This window comes from Saccopteryx bilineata, chromosome 1, assembly GCF_036850765.1.
Source record: "Saccopteryx bilineata isolate mSacBil1 chromosome 1, mSacBil1_pri_phased_curated, whole genome shotgun sequence".
NCBI lineage: Eukaryota > Metazoa > Chordata > Mammalia > Chiroptera > Emballonuridae > Saccopteryx > Saccopteryx bilineata.
This window is the reverse complement of record NC_089490.1, coordinates 242562769-242587005: the sequence shown is the minus strand read 5'-3', so window position 1 is coordinate 242587005 and position 24237 is coordinate 242562769. Positions and strand designations below refer to the sequence as shown.

General features: G+C 33.6%; 1 protein-coding gene across 5 annotated transcripts in view; it reads right to left on the bottom strand.

Annotated features, from left to right (window-relative positions):
* Positions 1 to 24237, bottom strand: part of NIPBL (NIPBL cohesin loading factor) — a 213506-nt gene that overhangs the window by 87659 nt on the left and 101610 nt on the right. For all 5 annotated transcript variants that reach the window (XM_066239927.1, XM_066239936.1, XM_066239900.1 and 2 more), the window contains exons 5-10: positions 16955 to 17054; positions 16235 to 16386; positions 13957 to 14114; positions 12924 to 13020; positions 8686 to 9312; positions 624 to 2246 (exon numbers count right to left, since the gene is read on the bottom strand). In XM_066239927.1, coding sequence (XP_066096024.1) covers positions 624 to 2246; positions 8686 to 9312; positions 12924 to 13020; positions 13957 to 14114; positions 16235 to 16386; positions 16955 to 17054 — 2757 coding nt within the window. The remainder of the gene's footprint in view (positions 1 to 623; positions 2247 to 8685; positions 9313 to 12923; positions 13021 to 13956; positions 14115 to 16234; positions 16387 to 16954; positions 17055 to 24237) is intronic.

The following is a 24237-nucleotide window of genomic DNA, read 5'->3' as shown; positions in this document are numbered from 1 at the left end:
ACTTTTCCAAAAGAGCAAAACTATAGATTTTAAAAATAAAACATCTGTAAATTACGACCTCGCCCGCAAAAATAAATAACCTCTTACATAACTTTCTAAACTACATAAATTCAAACCATTCATCAATAATTAACTCAGATATAGGTATGTAAGAAAATAGTACTGAGACATTGCATATTCTTTAAAACTTTAGAACAAGGTTTTTGTATAACAAATTAGCTTAAATGAGATATTAAAAATTAAAATTCAATTTATTACCTCATTATAGAATGGAATATTTCTAGTCAAAATAACTTTTTAGAAAGTTGTTAAATACAGCCATTCTAATCACTCACTTGATCAAAATGCAACTTTAAAAAATACTTAAAATAACTAAACCACAAAGGAACTTATCTCTCTGAACTAAATAGTAAAAATTATGACTATGGTGAGTAATTCAAGTAAGTTGGATAAAAAGAATTTTAATTGAGAACTTTTTATCTATATTACTGAAAAAAATTCACTATTATTTTATACAAATGTTATTTTCCATGTAGTAGTATTTCCATTTTTGTAAATTTCCATTTTTTATCCCTAAGGAAAACTGCTTATAATACAAATGACATTAGTATAATTATTCTTACCTTTATTTGACTTTGATGGCTTATTCTTGATAGCTTTAAGGGAACTTCGTGATTTATCCTCTCTATCCTTAATAAGTTTCTGAACATCATCCAAAGACAGTTTTTGCAGGACAACTACAGGCTTAGCTCCTTTATTTAGATCTTCAACTAATCCCATTTTTTCTACTTTGTCTTTCTGTTCTCCTTTCATTTCCATTTTTTTTGTCTCTTGAGTAATATTGCCATCTTTATCCCTCTTGATTTTTGGAATGACAAAATTTTTCAATGCACCAGACCTGCCACCCAACAAATAACTTGGAAATTCTGCCTTATTATCAGGGTGTGCTTTATTACTGTCTACTTTACTCTTGTTACCCTCTGTCCTTTTGTCATCTTTACTATTTGGTGATCTGAAACCAGGTTTATCAGGTCTTGATTTATTAGAATCTCCTTGTTTAACACGAGGACTGTCAGGCCTTGATTTTTGCTCTCCAGAAGATGGTCTTTCTCTCGCGTCCCCTGACTCATGTCTGTGTTTTCTTTCTAGTTTATCAGGTTTTGAACCATCAGATTTAATGCCATGTTCATTTCTACTAGAGGATCTCAATGTTTCTGGTCTTCGAACCCTAGACTGATCCCCCCGATGTCGGTCTGATTCACTTCTGTCATCTGATTTTTGTTTACTATCATGGTCACGTCTTAGTGATTCAGATATAGATCGTCCATCAGGTCTTTGCTTTAAGGCTTCAGCTCGTTCTGATTTTAACCGAGGTGAATCAGATTTAATATCCTGTTTATGTTTAGACACTTCAGGTTTCTTCTCTGTTGATGGCTTTCCAGGATCCCTCCTATTTTCATGCCTATGTTTTGGTGTTTCAGGCCGACCTTCACTTTTTTGCTTTGGAGTTTCAGGTCGGCTCTCACCTCTCTGCTTTGGAGTTTCAGGCCGCCCATCGCTCTTTTGTTTTGGGGTTTCAGGCCGCCCATCACTCTTTTGTTTTGGGGTTTCAGGTCGGCTCTCAACCTTCTGCTTTGGGGTCTCGGGTCTTGACTTTGCTGTTTCTGATCTACCATTATTTTGTTTGTTGTCATTTGGTTTTGTGTCAGGCAGTCTGTTTTCATTCTGTTTAGGCTCGGGTGAGGGGTTCTCATTTTGTTTGGATTCCACAGTTCTCTCATTCTGTTTAGGTTCTTCTGTTTGTGTTTCAATTTTAGTTTCTGACTTACTTTCACTTGACTTTGTCTCCATCAGTCTGTTTTCATTTGGTTTAGATTCTGCCAATCTACTTTCATTTTGTTTTAATTCACTCTTTGAAAGCTCAAGATCAGACTTTTTTTTAGGAGTCTCAGGATGGTTTTCTGGTGTAGATTTAAGATTTCCAACAGTATCTTCCTGAAGAACAGAAATAGGTGCATCATTACACTGTTTGATTTCTTCAGGCTTTTTTATGGAGTCTGAATCCTGAGTTACAGAAGCCTGAGAGTCCACTCTTCCTGCCTGATGAAGATCAATGCTAACCATTAATGCTGGCCTTGACCCATTTCCCGTAGAACCCGTCTCCTGAGAAGCTGGTCTATTACCTCCTGTAGCACCCCCAGCCTCCTGTGGGTAAGAATCTTGTTTTCTTTTTTTCAAAGGCTTATCTGAAATTTAAAGATAAATATTCAGTATCAGTAATAGACATATATTCTTATCGTCTTAAAAAACCATATGGACATGAACTATTTTTTAAAGTCATAATGTTTCTTTAAATGTGTTGAATGCAAATGTCATGCATATATAAAATAGTAGGCAAACCAAGGTTTGAAGAAATATTATGCTTGTTGTATCTTAATAAATATTAGTGACTATAGTAAAAAGAATTTAACAGCATAATTGCTGAGTATATAAATAAGCCTAAGAATATAAAACAAATGGAACTTTTAATACATTAAATACAAACATATTTTTGTTTGTATATGTTAAAGACGAATAAAATTCTTTATATTGTCTATAATGTAACCAGTTATAAATCATCTGTTATCATTTATGATCATTTTAACCTTTAAACAAAAACTACAAGGAGCCTAAATCTGCCAATATACTACATAGAAAATATAAACATTACAATGTTAGAAAAGTATGGAAAAGAATAAAACCCAAAAGAAAATAGAAACAATGGCACTAAAGAAAAACGTGAGGAAAGTAAGAAAAAAATAGTATTATGTTATTATCCTTTGATCCAGGATTCAAATTCTTCAAGGTATCAACAGCACAAATGGAATTTAAAAGGCAGCACACAAGTACATTTACAATAAGGTAACACTGTAAGTATGAACACGAAAGCATATTAGGACTTTTTAGATAAATCCTGTCTTAAGCAACTTGCCCTAGGGAAAAATGCTTGGTCTCTTCAATGTAAACTTCTAGAGATCTCTCTCTTGGCCTCAGTAAGAAATGATTTACAGCAGTGGTCTCCAACCTTTTTTGAGCCACAGACCGGTTTATTGTCAGAAAATATTTTCACGGACCAGCCTTTAGGGTGGGACGAATAAATGTATCACATGACCGAGACAAGCGTCAAGAGTGAGTCTTAGATAGATGTAACAGAGGGAATCTGGTTATTTTTTAAAAAAAACATAGTTCAGACTTAAATGTAAATAAAATGGAAATAATGTAAGTTATTTATTCTTTCTCTGCGGACTGGTACCAAATGGCCCATGGACCGGTACTGGTCCGTGGTCTGGGGGTTGCGGACCACTGATTTACAGTATTCTGAAATGTAAAGACAAAAATACACACAAACACAAACCCATCACCAAAATAAAAAGTCAAGGAACTCTGAACAGCTATGTATTTCTGTGTATGATTCCACTTGACTTAGAGGCTGTGAGGTCATTTTCTGTAAATCTTTAATTAGTTCTTGGGAATAATTACATATAGTATCTTGAGATTTTCCTGCTTTAATATATACTTGCTGAATTGCCTGGCTATGTTTTAAGACTCATTTTAAATAATTTTTACAGGAGAACCTCTAGATTCTCTAACATATCCACTAATGTGATATAATATCATTTAAGTAAAACAGTATGACAAGCATAAAGTCAAACCAGTTACTAAAAAACAGCCCCTTATTAAGAAATCAAGTTTTTAAAAAAAATCTTTAATGGTAATGCTGCTTTTATAGACCAAAGTTCCATCATTTTGTTTTTTGGTTAATTTAATTTAATTTAATTAATTTATTTATTTATGTATTTTTTACAGACACAGAGTGAGTCAGAGAGAGGGATAGACAGGGACAGACAGACAGGAACGGAGAGAGATGAGAAGCATCAATCATTAGTTTTTCATTGTGCGTTGCAACACCTTAATTGTTCATTGATCGCTTTCTCATATGTGCCTTGACTGCAGGTCTTCAGCAGACCGAGCAACCCCTTGTTGGACCCAGCGACTTTGGGTTCAAGCTGGTAGGCTCTTGCTCAAACCAGATGAGCCCGCGCTCAAGCTGGCGACCTCGAGGTCTCGAACCTGGGTCCTCTGCATCCCAGTCCGACGCTCTATCCACTGCGCCACCGCCTGGTCAGGCCATCATTTTGTTTTTAAAAAAGTAGTTCATCCAGCTTTAAATCTAACCAAATATTACTAAAATTTGCTTCAGATGTAATTTTATAGAACTAAGTCATTCTGCTTCATCAGTTATTCAGACATCAAATCTATTATCACATATACTCTAGTTGCAAAAGAGCTAAATGATGTAATAATAATAAAGTATATTATTAGACCATTTCTCTAGTTAAAACTAACCCAGTAAAAATTTATATAAAGGTTTTTGCATCAATAGCTTAAAAAAAAAAAGGACTCAATAATAAAGTAATGCTTGTGGATTTTTATTTCTGAATGTTCTGCCACATAAAATAATGTTTATATTTTGCCATAGGGCACACCAAATAATTATTGCCTCATAAAATGATGCTTTATCATATTATACTTATTCCTTAAACCTTTATGACAAAAATCTAGAAATTTAAATAGTATAAATTTTTTTATATTTTTCAAAAATATGCTTTGTGAAAGTTATTTTGGTAACCTAAGCACACTCAAGAACTGTAATGACATAGATCTCAGGCATCTGAATATTTCTCTTAAAAATATCTGTGGTTCACCCTTTTATTAATATGAGCAATCTGTCTTTCAGGAAAGCATTAAAATATCTTGAAGGCTAACTTTTAAAGAATTACAAACTATGTAAGCATTTACAGATCATTAACTGATTTAGCAAATAATTTCAAAGAAATTATCATTTTTGAGTTATCTTAAACTATAGATGCTAGATTTATAATAAAACAAAATCATTTGCACAAGAGTAATGTATTAAGACTTATAATCTGTTGCACTATGCTTAAAATATTGCTAAATAAATAGTTTCAAGTTTTCAATTATCGAAAAGTACTGTATTTCCCCATGTATAAGACACACCCTTTCTCTAAAAATTTGGGGTCTAAAAACTGGGTGTGTCTTATACAGTGGTTGTTTTTTACTTGCATTTCCTGCTTTTTTATGCAGATGAGGAGTTGTATGAATTTTTTGATGATTAAAATGAGTTCAATAACTTTATGTAATACATATCCCCCCCCACCTAAATTTCGGGTCCCAAAATTAAGGTGCGTCTTATACAGGAGAAATATGGTACTTCACCTGTTCTGTAACCAGGAAAAATTCTATTACTGTTGCAAGGATTCTTGGATACGTTAGGAGCATGCCAGTTCTAATCTATTTGATCAAATTAAGTTCTAACATGAACTTACTCCTCTTGTGGCTCTGAATTTGCATTGATCACTTTTGCCTTTCTACTTTTATTACCTGTCTTTATTACATCATAACCTTTACCTAGTGATGGAAAGCCATTTCTATGAGAAATAATTTTAATATTTGGGAAACTGATTATCTCCAAGCTCTATTTAGCATTGGGAATCATAAGATTAACTATGAGAATGCATATATTCCTGAAGAAAATGCTTACAAAAAGATATAATCTCAAAACCAACACTTGTCATCCAGGTGCTAATATTCTGAAATTAAGCCCTTAGAGAAATTCTGAACTTGACTATACTTATAAGAAACAAAGTATATCACTTGCTTAAATTGACTATAAGTGATAACTGAAAACACTTAAAGTAGAAAGCACAATAATTGTACACATAGTAGACAATTATTAGAAATGAAAATGTCCCACCTCTAAACCACAGTACATTTAACAGTGGTTCAGTGCCCCTTTCCTGTTCAAAATCCTAGTCTCTTATTCCAAAGAACAGTAAGTAATAATTTACTTCTTAAAAGGGTTACAGTGCAAGAATATTGCAACATTACAAAAAAACATTAGTATAGCTAGGCCATTCCTTATACTTGCTAACATGGAAAGTGGACCTTGGGAAAAGATGAAATTAGGCAAAGATAAACAAAGAAATCTCTCTTTGACAAAAGGAAGCAGGAATTTTCAGGACATGATGGAGATATTAATATCTATGCTAGGTTATTCCAGAAGTAAAGATGAATAGCCTTTAAAAATTTATGTAATTACAGATGTTAGAATATGAGCAAAAGACTGAGAAAAGGTCCATTAGGAATATTATAAAATATTAAGTTACAGAGAGTTAACCTATCAGTATATATAAAACTATTCAAAGAATGGAAAACAGGACAAAGGGAAATAAATATCCAGCAGCCAGAAAAGTGTATTCTAAGTGCGGACAGAGGTATATTAGGTTCTACCACAGCCTGGGTAAAATATTTCTTGAGAGTACTCTATTCCTTTTCTCAAATTCTACAATTATCAAATAACTGGATTTCTAGTCTTACAAGGTACAGATATTTTATTTCTGCTCTATTGAAGGGAATGCTTCTCTTGTAACAAATGAATCTAATAGGAAACAAGCTCAGACCCTAGAGTAGAGCTCTCAGTAGATCAAAGTATTCTTGTTTGCTCCTTATCACCACTAATAAAATAGGTATAAAAAAAAGTTCTCAGTGTCAAACCCTAGAATATAGCAAATATCAATTTTACAATTCAGTCCTAAAATGTAGTGGTTACTAGCGATAAATTTTCAAAAATTATTTCATCTTTCAAGGACTAAAAACTACCACTTCAGAAGATTTTGCTTGTATTTATGACCTCACCTATATAAGAATCTTGGAGCAACATAGCAAACATTTATTTCTAAAATCTCAAGATAACTGCTTATATATACAACACTATCCCATCACACAATGTAGAATCTGAATACAAATAGACAAAGTTCAAATCAACGGTGGTACCTATATTCCAAAGGTTTTCAAATAAGGCCATGAAATAATGGGAACATGATTTTCAGAAAACAAGTTAGAAATGAGAGCACTAATTAAAGATGAGTTATTGGTATAAAATCAGTTTGCTAATAGACAATTAGACATATTTACTATCCTTATTATCATTCAAAGTTTTAAAGGTAAAAACTTTGTTTTCAACAAATGTGATACAATAAATGTTCAAGAAAGTTAAAAAATAAACCCAGAAATTCACCATTTCTTCTGTTTTTATTCCTACTAATAATTTTTAAAAATCATACTGCTTTTATAGAACACAATTTTCCAAAGCACAGACTAAAATGTCATGCAAAAATTCCATTCTCAAGGCAACAAATAATTTCCTGGTCAAGAAATTACAATTTTACATGTTTCTTGCAAAACTGTCATAGGATTTAGAAATTTGTAGTATTTAATATTATCACGAGCTGAATAACATTGCTCTCTTCATCTGACATGCACTTCCTTCTAAAAGATGTTAGAGGAAGGGGTACATTTTGGAACCTGCACAGTATATATATTTCTTGAACCCCACACCACTAATCAAAGAGAAGGAAAAAGCAACACTTTACTTCATCCTTAACATCAATGATTTAGTAGTTTTAAAAAAAATCCTAGTTCCCTAGCCAATAAAATGAACTTCTGGCAATCTCATTATTTGCATCTAACTATGATTTAGATATTTAGCAAACACTGTAATACAATTAGTAAATACAGTCTATTTTTTCAATAACATTAAAAAAAGGTATGATAGACAGAAAAAATAATACAAATCTTCAGCATGTTTCTTAGCATGGGAACATAATTACTTAGAAATGATCATTTTGTCACATATGAACAAAATCATATATAAAAATGAGTTCTTCCCAACATTCAGTTAGTTTTATTTTATAATTACCAAGAAAATATGAGACTTGCATATCAATCTAGAATATTTAACTATAAAATTAAATCATAAAGTATGCTTTGGTTTGGATAGTCAAGTATGTATATCTATCCATAGAGATAGCAAATTCATAAATTATATTACTAAGTTTAATCACTGACTCATCAGTCTCTCTTAAAATAATCAAGAACTTAATAAGGAGCTACTTTCACTTGATTGTAATTATTTATAAAGCAGGAATAAGACCCAGAAATTCATAGAACATGTGTCTTGATATTCTATCCTAGTATACTAGCTAGAGAAAAGGAAACACTTAACTGTAATTACAAACAAAAGATATTTGATACTTCAGTTTTACTATTTAATATTAACTTAAAATTCATTTCATAATTTTCTTTACTGAAAAAGGTCACACAATTAAGAGATGGCAGGAGTAAAATAAACAAGTGAAAAATCTAGTTGTATTATAAACATACATACAAATTTTTCTTAAATATACTGATTCAAAATAATTCTATAGCAGTAAACCTTGTTTTGGCAGGAAAAAAAGGTGATGATGCAAAACTGTATTAACATAACTTGTTAAAAATGCACATAATATAGAAATGCTAATGTTCACTTTAGTAAACAAGCAGATAAAAGCACATGGTACATAACAGGTGATGGACCTGTGATCTAGAATTACTGAATCTCAGTTGTTTCAGATAAAAAATGAAATTAAGAATTTAATTTGAGGTCTGAGCACTAGTAACAAAAATATTGAAGAGCGAACTAGAGAATTATTAAAAAAAAGAGGAAAAAAAGAGTAGCTTAAAAAAACTTTGACATTATAAATCTATATCTGCCCAGAGTAAGAAGCTGTAGTAATGAGATTTTACCTTTATCTTGAACTTCCTTTGAAAAGCGCTCCCTTTCAATAGCCGATTCTCTCTCTATTCGCTCAATTTCAGCCCATGCGTCCAATTCCACTTCATCATATATAGGTCCCTGTTGTGATACCTGTTGCTGATTCTGTACCACAGAAGTCTGGGGTTGTTTGGTAGCAACTGCAGTGTTCTGTTGTAAAACAGGCACTTGATTTGCTGGAAGGAATGCTGTTTGTTCTTGCTGCGACAAACACTGAGCAGCATTTAGTGGGCGGTTTATATCCTGTGGAGTAATGGGTGTTTTTGAAGTCTGTCCTGGGTACTGCACATTAAAAGGAATATCATTTTCTGAAACATTGCTATTTTCCATACCAGAAAGCATATCCTCTTGCTGGTCCATGTCTGAAGACCTTACACGAGAAAGTCTTAATGTGAGTTTAGTAGAGTCCTTGGATGGAGAACTAATGATATCATACATTGCCGCTTTCTCATTCTGGTCTTTTTCATCCTTGCCTAATTTCATTTTCTTTTGCTTCTTTTGTTTTCTCTCTGGAGAATCTAGCAAGATATCTGGTGGAACATCTCGAGGTGATGAACAAGGTAGAGGTTGAGATTGTAGGATTAATGGTGGTCTTGACCCTAGAAAAACAATTCAACAGGCATGAATGAACAGTTGTGCTAGTTTTACATTTTCTTATACTGTGATAGAAATAATAACAGTACAGTGATGTTAAAAAATAATTAGGAAATTATCAAATCCAAGTTATTTTACAAAATATAAAAAGAAAGCCTCAACATCCCCCCCCCCCCATGGTATGTGAGCTTGCTGGGCGATGACCCAAGTTTGAACTGAAGTATGAATATCATTTTTCAGACCAGTATTATATCTATTTTTATGCCAGTATAATATAAATACTTAGCTTAAACACAGCAAAAGCAATCACTGTTTCTAAAGATGACATGACACAATTATTCTGGGCATGATGATCTCTATTCTTTCACTGATCATCTAGAAAAACTAAAATATCTGAAGTAAAAGTCTGTCAAATTAAAAAAATAATAAATTAATCCTGCCGAATACCTCACATACCTATTTGTTTAAAAAAAGAAAGTGGGAAAAATTACAATTCTTAGTTTTTGTTTACTTCACACATGACTGGTAAAGTACTGATTTATACATTTATGTGGTCTTCTCTTTCTCCCTCTACTTACCATCATCCATATACTCTCTTTAGCTTGTTAATCCTTTTATTAGAAAACTATGCAAGTCCAGCAAATTTCAAGGCTTAATGAAAATATCTTCAGCCTAGATCCCATTAAATTAATAAATGCTATATGATAGAAGGAAGTGTTAAAAAAAACCTAGTGAACGCAAAATGTCTCCTAATTAACTAGCTGATAACAGAAAGTAGCATCAATATACTTCAGAAATAAAAAGCATAATTATATCTGAGTAATATATACAATATATTTCTTTTAATTAGACTGTTTATTTAAAAATTTAAAAACCCATAGGAAACTATAAAATTTGGTTAAGATGCAGTGCTTTATTAAAAGAACTTAAACCTAAACTTGTTAAGGTTTTAGTATTTATTTATTTATTTTTTTTAATTTTTTTTTTTTATTCATTATAGAGAGGAGAGAGAAGGGGAGGGAGAGAGACAGAGAGGAGAGAGAGAGGAGAGAGAGAAGGGGGGAGGAGCTGGAAGCATCAACTCCCATATGTGCCTTGACCAGGCAAGCCCAGGGTTTCGAACTGGCGACCTCAGCATTTCCAGGTCGACGCTTTATCCACTGCGCCACCACAGGTCAGGGTTTTAGTATTTAAATATATAAATATTTTAAAGTGGTTTTCCATGTGACATAAATCTGTACTTTCAATTAGCAATGCTAATATACTTAATGTATGATACATAAAAATAACTTTTTAGAGAATAAATCTATTGGATAAAGTGTGATAAAGATGATAATAGAACTAAAAAATATTAGTTTGAAGTTCTATCAATAGTGTTTTTGTATGAAGCTTATATAGGACATTTTTTAAAGAAACAAAACTAACATTTTTGGACCACTTATTTTGTGTCAGAGCTTGGACAAAGTACTCTACACATCAATTCATTTAGCTAATTTACAAAAATCTTGATGAATATTTTATCATAACTATCTTGCAGAAAGGACCATGAAGCTCATAAAGGTTAAAACACTTGTTCAAGATTATATAGCTAGCAAACCTGAAAAAATTAAAACCAGATTTGTCTAATGTCTGGAGTACAATACACCATATTGCTTTTGTATATAAAATTGATGTGGCATATTATATATACAGTATTTTAGATAAACTTCAAATTACAACAGTTCACCTAAAAATCAAATTAGACTGATGATTCACTCAGCCTTCAAAACTAACTGAAACACACCTCATGAACAGAAGTAGACTTCTGATAACATGTGCATCAAGTTGTTTGTTTTAAAGTTTTTTTTAAATCTAAAGTTATTCCCCCCCTTCCCTCCCTCCCTTCCTTCCTTAAAAGTTAAGAGAAAAATGAGCTGATTTTCTAGATCAACCAGCTCTCCCACTGTTATTCTTCCCTGGCAGTCTGAATAACTTCTCATCCTGACAATGCTTGTGAGCTAACCTACAAATAGAGTTACTCTGGAAATTGTTCTCTCTATCAGAAACTGGGTTATTTTAATCTCTGAAAATTTAGAGAATTATAAAATTTGAATAGCTCATAAAAGTTCAACTTCTACCTCATAAACAATGTCCCTGATCAAAGAGCTTCAACAGAAGCTTTGAAAAATATATCTTTACATTAATAAGAGACAGACCAGTCCATGTTTCAGATAGCTATAATCAGAAATTCTCATGGAGAGAGAAAACTTATTATCAGCATAGTGCAATTAATTACTGGCCAATTCTTTAAAGCGAAGTATAACATTCTCTTCCAACAAACATAATTCAAATCATCAGACTTTAATTTTAAGTACTTAAAAATAAAATAGTCTAACTCTGGACTTAAATTCACAATTCTGTGAACCTATTATACTCAGAAGACCACACAGGTCCTTTGGTAATTCTAAGATAGAATAAAATTCATGTCCTTAAGATAGCACTACATAAGTTGTTAGAAAAAATAAAAACTAATGACTTAAAGAAATTAGGGAGGGTCCGTGGAAAATCATTCATTAACTTAGAACTTGAAGAATAGACAGAGTTTTAATAAGCAGAAGTGAAAACAGATGTAAGAGATCTGGGGAGGTAATATAAAAGGCCAAATTTGATAAATGACTACCTAAGAGGTTAGAAGACTTTAAGATGATTCAGGACCGGGATAACAATAAGAGACACAGGAACAGTAGAAAAAAATGAGAACAACTTTGAACATATATTTGAAATATCAGCTAGATATGAGGACATTTTGTCTGGAAATAAAAAATTACAAGTTAGAAGATAGGACTAGAACCAAAAACATTGATTTGGGAATCCTGCTTGCAGAATAGTCAAGAAAAAAAGTATAATGAAAGTTTAGTAAAGAAAAAAAAAATTTCCGGCCTTGGCCAGTTGGCTCAGTGGTGGAGTGTCAGCTCCGCATGTGAGTATCCAGGGTTCCATTCTGATCAGGGCACACAGAAGAGACCATCTGCTCCTTCACCCCTCCCCCCTTCTCTTTTTCTCTCTTCCCCTGCTGCAGCCGTGGCTTCATTGGTTCAAGCACACTGGCCCCAGGCTCTGAGCTTGGCTCAGTGGAGCCTCCCCAGAGGCACTGAAAAAGCTCAGTTCTAAGCATATCCCCAGATGGGCAGAGCCTCCGCCTCAGCCCCAGCCAGGGGCTGCTGGGTGGATCTACGTTGGGGCACATGCGGGCTCTATCTCCCCTCCTCTCACTTGGAAAAGAAGAAAAAAAAAATATCCATGAAAGAAGTAGGAGAAAAACAGGTAGATTAAATGTTAAATAGGTTTTTTAGGGGGAGGGGAGACAGAGAATAGAGAAAGCTGATCAATAATTTCAAGTGTATAAGTAAGGTAAGAAATGTGTGTTTTATAAAGACCACTGGATTTATCAGTGAGAACAATACTATATACACATATCTAAAAACACATCACTAATTCAAAGAAACGTAAAGATATGTTTTTCTTCAGCAAGTGAAAAACAATAGAAAATAGTTTTTGATATCTGCTTTAAGAAGTCTGAGTTGTTGACTCAATCTGAAATGCAAACTGCTGAAGGAAACTTTAGTTACAATAATACCTTTAGGAGTTCCATCACTTCCAGCAGGGGAGCATACTGGCTGTGGAGACCTCAATGGGAAAGATGCAGCGTTCCTCAATGTTGAAGAATCTCCATCCTAAGAATAGAGTATAAAATTTGTATCTTGAAAGATAGGAGAGGTTTTATAGAAATCTTAAAAGAGAACCAATAAAAGACATAAATTACTGACAGGTAAAGTGTTGGTACCAATTCAAAAGCATAATTCTTCTGCACTTTCCTGTTTTCTTCGTGGTATATCTTAGAAGAATTGAAATTGTATCCAAAAGAATCAACAGCCTACGCATGGCAATGAATAAGAAAACTGGTATTACTAGTGCGCTCCACTATTGTTTGCTGTTTTCTGCAAAAGGAGCTGTGAACACCCTACCAGGCTGTAAATGTCTCGAGGGCAGAGTCCACTGTCATGGGTGGTATTTCCTCAGATACATGTAACTTATGAGATAATACCACCAAACCAAGCAAGACAAATTTCTATAATGCAGAATATTTTAATAACATCAAAGTAACATTAATTTCAGGGGAAAAACTTTATACAGGTCATAGAGGAAAAAAGACCAAGTAGTAATAAGTAAACATTCATTATTTAAGAGAATATTTTTGTATGAGCATATATTTAATAATGAAATTATATTTCATTAAGAACCTAACCCTCTAGAACAGGGGTTGGCAAATTTTCCCATAAACTAACAGATAATAGAGATTTTAGGTTTTCTAGACTACATACAATTTCTATAACATAATGTTCTTTGTTATTATTGTTGTTTTTAAACTCTTTGAAAATGTAAAAACAATTCACAGTTTATGGGTCAGACTACTGGCCAGTTTACCAACCCCGCTCTAGACTAAGCTCTGTGGGTACAGGAACGGTAATGTTCATAGCTAGATTCTCAGACCCAGTATAAGTATAGTACTTGGTATAAGGTAGCTATCCTTTTTGTGGAATTAAATACTAGGCTCTGAGACAAATATTAGACTCTTTTATTACCTTAATGACAACTAATATATTACATACGTCACTTAGCCTGTGCACCATGTGTAGGTAGTCATCACTTGAGCCATGTCTAGGATTATCAGCATGATGATTAGCTGAACTGCCAGACAACGGACCTGAAACTTTATTATCATGTATGTTTCTCAAACCACCTGCAACAATGGGACTTGATACCGATGCTGAAATTAATAAGAATAAAAAGAGATATATAAAAATAGACTGTTAACATGATTTAGAGGACAATAATTGTTCAAATATTTTAAGCATACAGAAATTACAAAGAATAATATAACAAGCACTCATGTACTAACTATCCAGACCTTAATCATCTTAGAACGTCTCATCTTCAAAAGCTTGCTAGAACTTGTGGATAAAACTGTCTCAGAATGTTTTACCCTCTCCCCTCCTTTTAAGGGAGATAAATTTTAAACTATAGAAGGAGGTATATGTATTTTAAATTACCACAGATATTGTGAAACTGTTCTCTAAAAAGGTTGAACCAATATATACCTCTATAATAACTGTGAAATTCAGCACACTTGTTGATAGTAGGTATCATAAAGTGTTTACTAATCTGATAGATATAAAACTGAATTTCATTTTAACTTGGATTCACATCTCTTGAATTGTGAGCCAGGTTGACTATATTTTCATATATATATTAAACCCTTCTGTATTCAATTCGCTTTTCTTTTTCAGTAAAAATTGTCTGTTTATTTCTTTAGTCTACTTTTGTCTTCTCTCCTATTAGACAAAAATTTATAATTAATCTGCTTTTTTTCATTTCTGGAATGCAGGTTTTAAGAGTGCTTAGAAATGAGGCCTTCTCAACTCTAAGTCATTTCCAAAAATTCACCCATGTTTTCTCCTTATAATTTTATGACTTAAAATATTAACAAACATGTAAATAGTTTATCTATGTAGATCATTTGTGCTCTAGATGATCTAGGAATCCAACTAAAATATCAAAATGCCTAGTCAATCAATCCATCATGATTTATTAAACCATTCATTCTTACACAATGATTTTAAAATGCCATCTTCAGAATGACAATTAAACAGAAATCACCATTTTTCAATGACCAGTGTAAAAACAGATGAAATGAGAATTATTATTGGATGCTAAACCCTTTAGGTAAAAGACTAATGGGGAACAGGATATTCATATGATATCAAAGTATTCCTCTTCAGATTACTTCCTAATTGCAATGGGGAAAATAAGTACTTACACAATGAAGAGATGAAGCGGTCACCAGCTAAATACCACTAATACGGGGACCACAGGACACTATTTATATGCTTTCTGAGGTGATACAGTATAAAGTGTACATTACTTAGCCAGTACTCTTGCCAAAAATATATAACTAGGCATTAATAAAGCCTTTAAAGATAACTACCAGTTCACAGAAAATATAGAGAATATATGAGCAAATTAACAACACTATGAGGAAACCAAAGTCTAGAATATGACATATGCTACAAAAACAAAGGTAGCAAAAACTTTTTTAAAAAACGAAAATTACTATCATGGGGGAAAAGATTTAAATACAAAATTCAATGCGTAAGAAACAAGGTTAGATCATGCTTTGAAAAGAAGACAGGTTATAAATGACATATTTGGTGAAAACGGAATGTAGACTATATATTAAATGATACCATGTAACTGTTCTTAATTATTTTAGGGTAAATGATTATAGTTGGTGTTTACATAGGAGAATTTTCCTTTTTATAGCAGATGTATTTCAGGGCAAAGAGTCACAATGACTGATGGTGAAGGGGTCGCTGTGCTAAGACATCAACTTTTCTGCGTGGTTAAATTTTTTATAATATAAAGTTGAAAAACTGTTTTAAATTTACCTCTCACATATTCTAAATTCCAATATATGTGTGCCTCATTCTGGATTCTTTTCTGTCCTAGCTACCTCTTCGTTTGTTCCTTACCACAGTAATGTTTCCTAAGTATAACAACTTTTATATCTGAATGGGGTCAATCCCTGAGTTACATTTTTAGTTCCTCAAGCCTCTGAGAATTTCCAAGAATGACACATTACTGAACAGGCACTCAAACTATGTTTCTCTTTTGATTTTGTGATTTCCACTTATTCTTCTGAAAAAGCTGGTTTTATCTTGTTAAAAAAAAGTATTTAGAATCTCATGTTTGTTTTTTTAATTTAAACCATCTTACATAGAAATGTTTGTTGACAAATAACTTTACAGTGTTTTAAAAATTATAAAGCAAAGAAAATAATTTGCTTGGAATAACAGATATTCCCTTTAAACAAACAACCCATTTTCTTACCTTGCTGCATCTGGGGATGTGTTGTATAACTTGAAGGATGGGAATATGGCATGTATCCTGCAGGACTTTGTGGGGCATATGGACTAGGCACTGGGCTATTTTGTTGTGGCATAAATCTGTTCCCAGAGCTTGTCTGTGGTGGCACAAACCGGCTAAAACCCAAAATCCAAAAAAAACCCACCAATATCAGGAAATGGAATAAATATGCTATTCCTTGAATTTAATTGTCATAAAATTCTTAATTTATCTAAAATAAAACCTATGCAAACAGAAAATAAAATCTGAAAAATAATCATAGTAAAAAATCATTCACAAATCATAATCTAAGTTACACTAAACAATTTATTAAAACTGAGATAATTCATTTATTTTTACTTGCATTAAAGTTTCCGTCTGTTTTAAAGTATACAAAACCATACTGCCCAAGTTCTACTCTATAAACTTTATTTTTCTCAAACATGTTGGTTACTTTAACACAATCTTTTGTCCATATAAAATTAAGTTACTAAAATGATAGCTACTTCAATCAGTATACTAGAGTACTCCCATATATAACATTTTAAGGGAAATGTTCATATGGGTTACTATTTAAAAGTAAGCATTTTAATTTCTTAATTACATATAACTCACCATTACCTAAATGTAGGTATACAATGTCTATTCACCACAGAAAACAATACTTAGTAAAATAATATGTATATATATATAGATATATATTACCTGGAGGGGCTATGTGAGATAGTGGTTTGTTGATAATTGGAAGATGCAGGACTACTGTGCATGGAATTCTGAGAAATTTTATATTGAGACATCATCATTCCTAAACAACACACATAAGGATAAACATGTTATTTAATGGTAAAGTATCCTTCAAATTATTTATATCAATTGTTCTTTCACAAACATTCAAAAGATCTTTGTGTTTTCTTTTTTTGATAAACATATTCATTTTGAAGAACAAAATGCAGAAACTGCTGTAAAGTTCAAGTACAACCAATTTGACCAAAACGTCCCTTTACTATATAATCAATCTAGGAGAAGAGATAGAGATTTAAATATCTTAAAAAATTTTACTTGCTTACTAAAAGTCCTATCATTTAGTCTTAGAATTAAAAAAAACTTTTAGCCCAGTGGGCAGACACCGGCAATGCCCATACCTGAACGCTCTAGGCAGCAACAGCAGAGGGGGTGGAGGGCCTGCAGACAGACCACACCTAAACAACACAGAGGCCACACCCAGTGGACTCAACTGGCCAAAACCTTCTTTTACACAGAAAAAATGAGAAAGCAGAGAAATGCAACACAAATGAATCGAGAGAAATCCCCAGAAAAGGACCTGAATGAGTCAGATATAACCAAATTACCAGATGCAGAGTTTAAAGTAACGATTGTTAGGATGCTCAAAGAAATTAGAACAACAATAGATGGTCATTACAAACACCTAAATAAAGAGATAGCAAATACAAAAAAGGACATTGAAATAATAAAAAAGAATCAGTCAGAAATGACAAATACAATATCAGAAATGAAGAAAACAATGGAAGGAATTAAAAGCAGGATGGATGAAGCTGAGAATCGAATCAGCGAGTTAGGGACAAGATGAATAAAGGTACGGAAGCAGAGCAGAAAAAAGAAAAGAGACTCAAAAAGTCTGAGGAAACTCTAAGAGAGCTCTGTAACATCATGATGAGAAATAACATCCACATCATAGGGATTCCTGAAGAAGAAGAGAAAGAACAAGGAATAGAGACTTTGTTTAAACATATCATAGCTGAAAACTTCCCTCAATTAAGGCAGGAAAACATCTCACAAGTTCAAGAAGCACAGAGAACTCCATTAAAGAGAAACCCAAAAAAAGCTACACCAAGGCACATCATAATTAAAATACCAAAGCTAAGTGATAAAGAGAAAATATTAAAGGCTGCTAGAGAAAAAAAGACTATCACCCACAAAGAAGCCCCTATAAGGATGACTTCCAACTTCTCAACAGAAACACTTGAGGCCAGAAAGGAATGGCAAGAAATATTCAAAGTAATGCAAAACAAGAGCCTACAACCAAGACTTCTTTATCCAGCAAGGCTACTGTTTAACATTGAAGAAGAAATAAAAAGCTTTCCAGACAAAAAAACCCCAAGGAATTCACTACAACCAAACCAAATCTGCAAGAAATGCTAAGGGGCCTATTGTAAACAGATCAAAGGAGAAAAAGAAAATAGCAAAAGAGGAATACAGTTTTAAAGAATAAAATGGCAACAAACAATTACATATCAATAATAACCTTAAATGTAAATGGATTAAATGATCCGATCAAAAGACATAGGGTAGCTGCGTGGATAAGAAAACAGGACCCATACATATGCTGTCTACAAGAGATAAGCTTTAAAACAAAAGATGCATATAGACTGAAGGTAAAAGGCTGGAAAAAAATATTTCATGCAAATGGAAATGAAAAAAAAGCTGGGGAAGCAATACTTATATCAGACAAAATGGACATTAAAACAAAGACTACAGTAAGAGATAAAGAACGTCACTACATAATGATAAAGGGAGCAATCCAACAGGAAGATATAACCATTATAAATATCTACGCACCTAATACAGGAGTACCTAAATATATAAAGCAGACTTTGATGGATTTAAAGGGTGAGATCAACAGCAATACTATAGTAGTAGGGGATTAAAATATCCCACTAACATCAATAGATAGATCCTCAAGAAAGAAAATTAACAAAGAAACAGCTGACTTAAATGACATACTAGATCAACTCGATTTAATAGATTATCTTCAGAACCTATCACCCTAAAGCAGAATATACATTCTTTTCAAGTGCTCATGGTACATTCTCTAGGATGAACCACATGTTAGGGCACAAAAGCGGCCTCAACAAATTCAAGAAAATTGAAATTACATCGAGCACTTTCTCTAATCACAATGGCATGAAACTAGAAATCAACCACAACAGAAAAACTGAAAAATACTCAAACACTTGGAAACTAAATAGCATGTTGTTAAATAATGAATGGATTAACAATGAGATCAAAGAAGAAATTTAAAAATTCCTAGAAGCGAACAATAACGAGCATACATCAACTCAAAATTTATGGGACACAGCAAAAGCAGTCCTGAGAGGGAAGTTCATAGCATTACAGGCATACCTCAAGAAGCTAGAAAAAGCTCAAATAAACAACTTGACCCTGCATCTAAAAGAACTAGAAAAAGAACAGCAAGTAAAGCCCAGAGCTAGTAGAAGGAAGGAAATATTTATAATAAAGATCAGAGCAGAAATAAATGACATAGAGGCTAAAGAAACAATACAGAAGATCAATGAAACCAGGAGCTGGTTCTTTGAAAAGGTAAACAAGATCGATGAACCTTTAACCAGACTCACCAAGAAAAAAAGGGAGAGGACTCAAATAAATAAAATTAGAAATGAGAGTGGAGAAATAACAACTGACACAACAGAAATACAAAATATTGCAAGAAAATACTATGAAGAAATGTACGCCAAAAAACTAGACAACCTAGATGAAATGGACAAATTCCTTGAAACATATAATCTTCCAAAAATTAATCTAGAAGAATCAGAAAACCTAAACAGACTGATTACAACAAATGAGATAGAAACAGTTATCAAAAAACTCCCAAAAAAGAACAGTCCTGGGCCTGATGGCTTCACACGTGAATTCTACCAAATATTCAAAAGGAAGAAAGACTTCCAAGTTCCTTTTATGAAGTGAGCATAATTCTGATTCCAAAACCAGGCAAAGACAACACAAAGAAAGAAAATTATAGGCCAATATCCCTGATGAATTTAGATGCAAAAATCCTCAACAAAATATTAGCAAACCGGATCCAGCAATATATGAAAAAAATCATACACCAGGATCAAGTGGGATTTATTCTGGGGAAGCAAGGCTGGTAGAATATTTGCAAATCAATCAATGTGATTTATCACATAAACAAAAGGAAGGAGAAAAACCACATGATAATTTCAATAGATGCAGAAAAAGCATTTGATAAAACCCAGCAACCATTCATGATCAAAACTCTCAGCAGAGTGGGAATACGGGGAACATACCTCAACATGATAAAGGCCATCTATGACAAACCCACAGCCAACATCATACTCCATGGGCAAAAATTAAAAGCAATCCCCTTAAGATCAGGAACAAGGCAGGGGTGCCCCCTTTCACCACTCTTATTTAACATGGTCCTGGAAGTCCTGGCCACAGCAATCAGACAAGAAAAAGAAATAAAAGGCATTCAAGTTGGAAAAGAAGAAGTAAAACTATCATTATTTGCAGATGATATGATATTGTATATAGAAAACCCTAAAGTCACAGTAAAAAAAACTACTAGACCTGATAAATGAATTCAGCAAGGTGTCAAGATATAAAATTAATACTCAGAATCAGAGGCATTTTTATACACCAACAATGAACTGTCAGAAAGAGAAAATACGGAAGCAATCCCTTTTACCATTGCAACCAAAAAAATAAAGTACCTAGGAATAAATTTAACCAGGGAGATTAAAGACTTGTACTCGGAAAATTATAAAACATTGATAAAGGAAATCAGGGAAGATACAAACAAGTGGAAGCATATACCGTGCTCATGGTTAGGAAGAATAAACATCATTAAAATGTCTATATTACCCAAAGCAATTTGCTTGGGTAATAATAGAACCAAAAGAGAACATGAATAGCCTCAGCAATCTTGAAAAGGAAGAATAAAGTAGGAGGTATTACACTTTCGGATATCAAATTATACTACAAGGCCATTGTACTCAAAACAGCCTGGTACTGGCATAAGAACAGGCATATAGATCAATGGAACAGAACTGAGAACCCAGAAATAAACCCACAGCTCTATGGACAACTGATATTTGACAAAGGAGGGAAGAGCATACAATGGAGTAAAGATAGCCTCTTTAATAAATGGTATTGGGAAAATTGGACAGCTACCTGCAAAAAAATGAAACTAGACCACCAACTTACACCATTCACAAAAATATACTCAAAACGGATAAAAGACTTAAATTAAATGTAAGCCACGAAACCATAAGTATCTTAGAAGAAAACAGGCAGTATGCTTTCCGACTTCTCTTGTAGCAATATAGATATTTGCCGATTTATCTCCACAATCAAGTAAAATAAAAGACAGGATAAACAAATGGGACTACATCACACTAAAAAGCTTCTGCACAGCTAAAGACAATAAGAACAGAATAAAAAGACAAACTACACAATGGGAGAATATATTTGACAATATGTCTGATAAGGGGTAATAACCAAAATACATAAAGAACTTGTAAAACTCAATACCAGGAAGACAAACAATACAATAAAAAAAATTGGCGAAAGAAATGAATAGACACTTCTCCAAAGAGGACATACAGATGGCCAATAGGCATATGAAAAAATGCTCAACATCACTAATCAGTAGAGAAATGCAAATTAAAACTACAATGAGATATCACCTCAGGCCAGTTAGAATGGTGCTCATCAACAAAACAACACAGAGTAAGTGCTGGCGAGGATGTGGAGAAAAGGGAACCCTCCTGCACTGCTGCTGAGAATGCAGACTGGTGCATCCACCGTGGAAAACATCATGGTGATTCCTCAAGAAATTAAAAATCGAACTGCCTTTTGACCCAGCTATACCACTTTTAGGAATATACCCCAAGAACACCATAGCACTGTTTGAAAAGAAGAAATGCACCCCATGTTTATGGCAGCATTGTTCATAATAGCGAAGATCTGGAAACAGCCCAAGTGTCCGTCAGTGGACGGGCGGATTAAAAAGCTTTGGTACATATATACTATGGAATACTACTCAGCCATAAAAAATGACGACATCGGATCATTTACAACAACATGGATGGACCTTGATAACATTATACTGAATGAAATAAGTAAATCAGAAAAAACTAAGAACTGTATGATTCCATACAGAAGTGGGACATAAAAATGAGACTCAGTGACATGGACAAGAGTGTGGGGGTTACGAGGTGGAGGGGAGGAGATTGAGGGGGTAGGGGCACGAAGAAAACCAGTTAGAAGGTGATGGAAGACAACTGGCCTTTGGTTGATGGGAATGCAGCATAATCAAATGTCAAAATAACCTAGAGATGTTTTCTCTGAACATATGTACCCTGATTTATCAATGTCAACCCATTAAAATTAATTTAAAAAAATGTTAGAGAAAAAAAAAAGAACTTTTAGAAGTCATTTATCTAAGCCCCGATCAAATATTACACACATCCTTCTACAACAGGCCTTTGGGTGATTTTTTATTAAATGGAATACTTTATTAAATGCACCTCCCACCCTTCGGAGCTTACTTAATACACTATTTGTTTCACTGTAATTCAGACCTAGGTTTTTCTTTTCAATTTTTTTTTATTACAGACCTAGGTTTTTACAAGTACTTTAGGGCCCAAAGTTTGAGCTGCTCCCTGATGCAAAAGAGAATGCTCCTATTTTTCCCACAATAATTTTTGCCACATATTAAGGATTAAACAAATATTTGATTAATAAAAGAAAATGTGGGGTAGCTCTCAGATTCTCACATTTCTTTTTAAGCTTTACATTGTTTCTTCAATTGTTACATACATGGCATTTAGTTATATGGGAGATAAGAAAATTCAGTTATTTAGATACTTTAAAATTAAAGATAAAACCTATCATTAACCCTGAACCTTCTTACAATATGCACAGCCAATCTTTTTGGGAGTTTCAAGCATCATATTATATTCTCAACCTGCTATTGATATGAAAAGGGCCTTTCACCAGAAACATTCAAACAGAAGTTACATGTTCATTTGCCGGGAACACTACAGAAGAGATTCTAGCTCTCAAGACAGTGGCTGAATGAGATGAGGGCTTGAAATCACCTCAAAGTCTATAAGTAATACTAATGTTGTTTTCCTTCATCTCTAAGTTCCAAAAAATATAACTAAAATGATTTGTATAATATTATTAAAGTTTCTCCATGTGTGATTCACAGTTACACCCAGCAAAGATTACCTTTAAAAATTTTAAAGCCAACTATCACTTGAAAAATGCTTAGAAAAAAAATCACAACGTGCAATTGATTTTTATTTTTATTTTTTATTTTTTTGTATTTTTCTGAAGCTGGAAACGGGGAGAGACAGTCAGACAGACTCCCACATGCGCCCGACTGGGATCCACCTGGCACGCCCACCAGGGGCAACGCTCTGCCCACCAGGGGGCAATGCTCTGCCCCTCCGGGGCATCGCTCTGCCGCGACCAGAGCCACTCTAGCACCTGGTGCAGAGGCCAAGGAGCCATCCCCAGTGCCCGGGCCATCTTTGCTCCAATGGAGCCTCGCTGCGGGAGGGGAAGAGAGAGACAGAGAGGAAGGAGAAGGGGAGGGGTGGAGAAGCAAATGGGCGCTTCTCCTATGTGCCCTGGCCAGGAATCGAACCCAGGTCCCCCGCACACCAGGCCGACGCTCTACCGCTGAGCCAACCGGCCAGGGCCACGTGCAATTGATTTTTAAATGCTAGTTTATGTTTTGACAAAGTAGAACATGGAGAAATCTAATATTTTTTACTAAAAATATAAGTATATATGTAGTATGGAACACAAAATATGTGACAAAAAGGTCAATACCCTACAAAAAATGTTTTATTAGATGTACTACCCAAATTAAATGTCTGAAAATATAAGTTACCAAAAGGTAGTACAAATAGCCTTGGTAGACTTCCTTTATTCTATTGCGTATTTACACATATCATCCTATACTAAATGCTCCTATCCTATTAGTCTTTCTTCCATTCAACAATCTCTCCATATTTTCTTCCATTCAGATCTGTCTCCTACTATTGCAATCCCACTTATTAGTTCTGGTCAAGATACAGTCTTGCCTTTGATTAGCTCAAGGTGAGTTGGGCAGAGGCGATTCTCTTTGGGGAGTGCAATAACTATGCAATTGTCTTAAAAACAAACTCACATACAAATAAAATCAACAGGTAATA